At 43.7% G+C, this 4,374-nt stretch overlaps 1 protein-coding gene across 1 annotated transcript; it reads left to right on the forward strand.

Moving 5' to 3' along the window:
• Positions 1-2,342: 2,342 nt before the first annotated feature.
• LOC149523705 (leukotriene B4 receptor 1-like) lies at positions 2,343-3,418 on the forward strand. The gene has a single exon (XM_089781607.1). It carries the CDS (start codon positions 2,433-2,435, stop codon positions 3,399-3,401), a length of 969 nt encoding a protein of 322 aa, XP_089637733.1. The 5' UTR covers positions 2,343-2,432; the 3' UTR covers positions 3,402-3,418.
• The last annotated feature ends 956 nt before the right edge of the window (positions 3,419-4,374 follow it).

A 4,374-nucleotide genomic window follows, 5' to 3' on the forward strand; every position in this document is an offset into this window, starting at 1 on the left:
CTAGCCCGTGCCGCGTGTAGCCACGCGGCACGGGGTTCGCACTAGCCGGCTTTTAAAAATGGCGGCGCCAGCTTTATGCTAATGAAGCCAGGGAAATTCAAATCCCGGGCTTCATTAGCAAGTTCGGTATGCATACATTACCCCGCTAGTTCGAACTAGCGGGGTAGTGTAGACATACCCTTGGGCAGTTTAGCCTGTGTACTGTCTTTATCCACTTGATATTTAGCTCAGCTTTAGTTACACTAACGTGTATTGCACAGCTGAACTGTCTCAGGAGAATTAAAAGACATCCCTCACTCGCATTTTTGAGAGCCAAAACCAAACACTTGTTGCACCACTGCGACTTTACTGAAGTTACTAGGGCTATGTCTACACTACACACTTATTTAGAAATGAGCTATTTCAAAATAATAGCTCCCAAAATAACTATTTTGAAATAAGGCAGGCCTGGCCAGGAGCCTTGTGAGAAGGAGCAACAGGTTCCTGTGTGACAGCCTGATGGGGCTGGGTTTTCCAGACTGGCACTCCATGTGCAGCCATGTGCACAAACTGCGCACTGCCTCCCCTGGTGTGTATATAGAGAAAGTTATGAAACTCACCTGAAGTGCATTCTCTAGACTCATCTGAACCCTGGGACACATCCTGGGAGAAGGAGACCAGCTCCAGGGAGATGCCTATCTGCTGGCTGGCAGGCATGTGTCATTGCTGGCCCCCTCCTCATTGCCCTCCCCCTCCTCATCTTGGTCCACAGTCCTGCCCTCCTAGAGGCTGATGACGGGCGTATCCAGGCCAGAGTCCATGCTGAGAGGAGAAGACTGGCCCACCCTCCCAGGATGCCATCCAGCTGCTTATAATAATGGCGGTCTGGGATCCTGCTTCAGAGTAGAAACTTTGTTCCCTGGCCTTGGTGTAGACCTGATACTGTTCTTTGATTTTCATGCACACCTGGTCCAGCGTACGTATGTGCCTCTTCTGGGGCAGGCGTGTGGCCATCCAGCTGTAAACCTCTGCATTGCGGTGCTTGGTGCCGAGATCCTGGAGGTTCAACTCTTCGCTCAGACCTCTAGAGGATCTCCGCACCAGCTCTCTCTCGTTCCTGGCCAGGGGTTACAGAGCTGGCTGCCGGTGTGCTTGCAGCCATGGAGGGCTCTGAGGAAGTGCCGTAGTCTGCCATGGCAGTAGGAAAGGCACAGCAGGGAGCTGTTGTGTGGCACGGGCCTAGCAGGGCTCATGCTGTGCCATAAGTCCTTTCTCTTCTGCCTGCAGCTTTAAACCCTGCAGGAGAAAGGAAGCTAGTTTTGAGGTGTGTGGACAGAGCAGTCACCAGGGCAGATGTGAAAAACCCTAAGAGGCCAATTATTTTGAAATTAGCACAGTTGAACATCCACACTCAACTATTTCAAAATAGCAATTTCAAAATAGGCGTTATTCCTCGCAGAATGAGAGGTTGTTATTCACCTTTGGAAGCCCTTTATTTCAAAATTATTTAAAAATAACACACTTACCATGTGGATGCTTGCCTTGTTATTTTGAAATAACTCTGTAGTGTAGACATGCCCTAGGTCAAATTCAGATCTCAGTTATGCCAGTTTATATCTAGATAATGCCTATGAAGCCAGAGTAAGTGAGATCAGAATCAGTGCAGTGGGTGAAATACAGAAAGACAGAATTTAACTGTTTCTCTGAGTCAGGCAGGAACTCAAAGCAAGATTCAATCATTTGTCTTGTTTTTGATTACTCAAAATATTTTATTCCTGCTTGTAGCAAATGTAAGTCAGTCTTTTTTTAATTTTTGGCTGTATGTTATTTTTATAAAATAACTTGTCCTTTTCATATGTGTTCATTTTTTTAAATTGTATCCTTTGGTATATATGGTTGTGACTACTTTCTTCCACTATTTGATCTGAGGAAGTGGGTCTGGCCCACGAAAGCTCATCATCTAATAAACCATCTTGTTAGTCTTTAAAGTGCTACATTGTCCTGCATTTTGTCTCAGCTACAAAACACTGAAGTGCCTCATGTGCATTATTTTATTTTAGCTCGTTAAGAGTTTCTTATAAAAACAGTCAGTTTAAGTGAAGTAATAAGCTTCTTAAGCATGGGAAAGTAGATATGTGGGTTCTGATTCTCCTTTTTCACAGTGTAAATCAGAAGTAAATGGAATTGCATCCTTACATAACTAGCACAAATGAGAAAACTCAGGCCACTAAGTTTGTGTATTGCTTTGCATGCCATCTAAGAAGCAGGAAGTATGAACTCAGCATAAGTCAGGACAAAACTTCAGGCTGTGGACTCACATGCCTCATCAGCCTTCAAATCATTAGTTGGCGAGCACTTGAGGAGGTTCCTTGCTTCTACCTACAGCGTTAACAGCACAGTGCATAGAACAGAGATTATTAGCATCAGAGAAAACACAGGCGCCTCCAACCAAGATGAATGGGACAGAAGAAGACAGTGGGTATCTGGCATGGGACAGTGAGAGGTCAGTGGTCCTCACAGTGCTAAGCTTGTCCTTTGTTATTGGGATCCCTGGGAATTCCATTGTCATCTGGACCATTTGTGGGAAAATGAAGCAAAGATCACCCACGGTTCTGCTCATCCTAAATCTGTCCGTTTCCGACATCCTGGTGCTGGTTACATTACCAATCTGGATTTACTCCTTTGCTAACACCTGGCTCCTTGGAGTCACCGTCTGCAAAATACTGGTTTCTGTTGTTCACTGCGGTATGTATGCCAGTGTTTTTCTAATTACAACACTGAGCCTGGAGAGGTTCATGGCTATGTTTTACCCATTCGTGTTTCAAAGGTGGAAAAATAAGGCTGTGATCCTCAAAGTTGTTTTTCTCATTTGGCTCCTGTCCATTTCATTTGGAGCTTCCATAATCCCATTTCGAGAGCTGGAAGAAACCAACATTGGGCAACAATGCACATCTCGCTTCTACAGTTCTGATCAGCAGAAGGTATTGTGCCTTTTGTTGGAGACTGTTGTGGGTTTTGTGATTCCTTTTGTTATCATCTCTATTTGTTATGTGTGTGTTGGGAGAAGAATAAGCACAATGACTTGCTCATTTAGGCAGCGATCAGCGAGGCTGATTGCCAGCGTGGTTGTAGCTTTTGCTGTTTGTTGGTTACCGCATCATGTGTTTAACATAATAGAAATTGTTTCAACACAAATAGAAGACTCTAATCAGAAGATGTCTGTGGTATTGCATGAGGTGTCAGAAATGGGAGTATACATCTCTGGATCACTGCCATTTATAAGTAGTTGCATTAACCCTCTGCTTTATGCCTTTGCTGCTCGGAATTTTCAAAGTCATCTGAGATTTGCAAAGTTGTTCAAACTCTTTGAAATGTTGACTTACACTGCAAGAGATGAAAACCAGAGAGAAATGCCTATGTAAGTTATACTTCAATAAACTAAGAGACTCTTTAACAAGATAAATATATGAAGTGGGTGATGAATGGGGTACTAAATATTAAACCATTATGCCTTCTGTTGTTAATTTTGCCTCACTAAACAAAACCATTATAGCTCACCCATTCTAATCCAGTGAAAACTGGTAGCAATTGGAAATCAATAGCATCAGAAAGCTAGTCTATGTGCGTGTGTCTAGACTACAGGGTTTTGTCAACAAAAGTGGACTTTTGTCAACAAAACTATACCTGCATCTACACTACCGCCGAGTTCTGTCGACAATAAGTCGACACAATGCGGCAGTTTTGTCAACAGCAGTAAACCTCATTCTACAAGGAATAACACCTTTTTCCGACAGTTATGTCAAAAAAAGACGCTATTGCATCCACACTGTGCTTTTTCAAAAGAGAGCATTTAGACTCTTGTCGAAAAAGCAACTTGCTTTGTTGACAGAACTGGCTGTAGTCTAGACGCTCTTTTTCCACAGAGGCTTTATCGACAGCATCTGTTGACAAAGCCTCTATCGAAAAAAGCCTGTAGTCTAGACGTACCCTGTGTTATAGAAAATGAATTGGCAGTCTTGGCCAAATCCATAGGTTCATGTCTACATCACAAAACTATTATCATTTCTGTTCCACATTTTTGGACGGTCTCAAAAACAGGCGTGGGCAATAATTGTTGATGGGGTGCACTCCAAAAATTTGGTAAGTGATCAAGGGCTTCACTCTTCCATGGTATTAATGGAGGGGGTTCAGGGTCTGTGGTGGAGATGGGTGCAGAAGGAAGCTTGAGTTAGGGGACTGAGGCACAGAAGGAGTGTGTGATCTTGGAGGGAGTTTGGGTGAAGGAGGGAGTTGTGACTTGGGGCAAGGGACTGGGTGGTTTACAATTATATTAATGGTCAGGCCAAATGCTGTGCAAGAAGCTGCCCTGAATTCTGCAAATGACAATTGTACAAA

The sequence above is a fragment of the Pelodiscus sinensis genome, chromosome 12 (genome assembly GCF_052426305.1).
Source record: "Pelodiscus sinensis isolate ZL-2025 chromosome 12, ASM5242630v1, whole genome shotgun sequence".
NCBI lineage: Eukaryota > Metazoa > Chordata > Testudines > Trionychidae > Pelodiscus > Pelodiscus sinensis.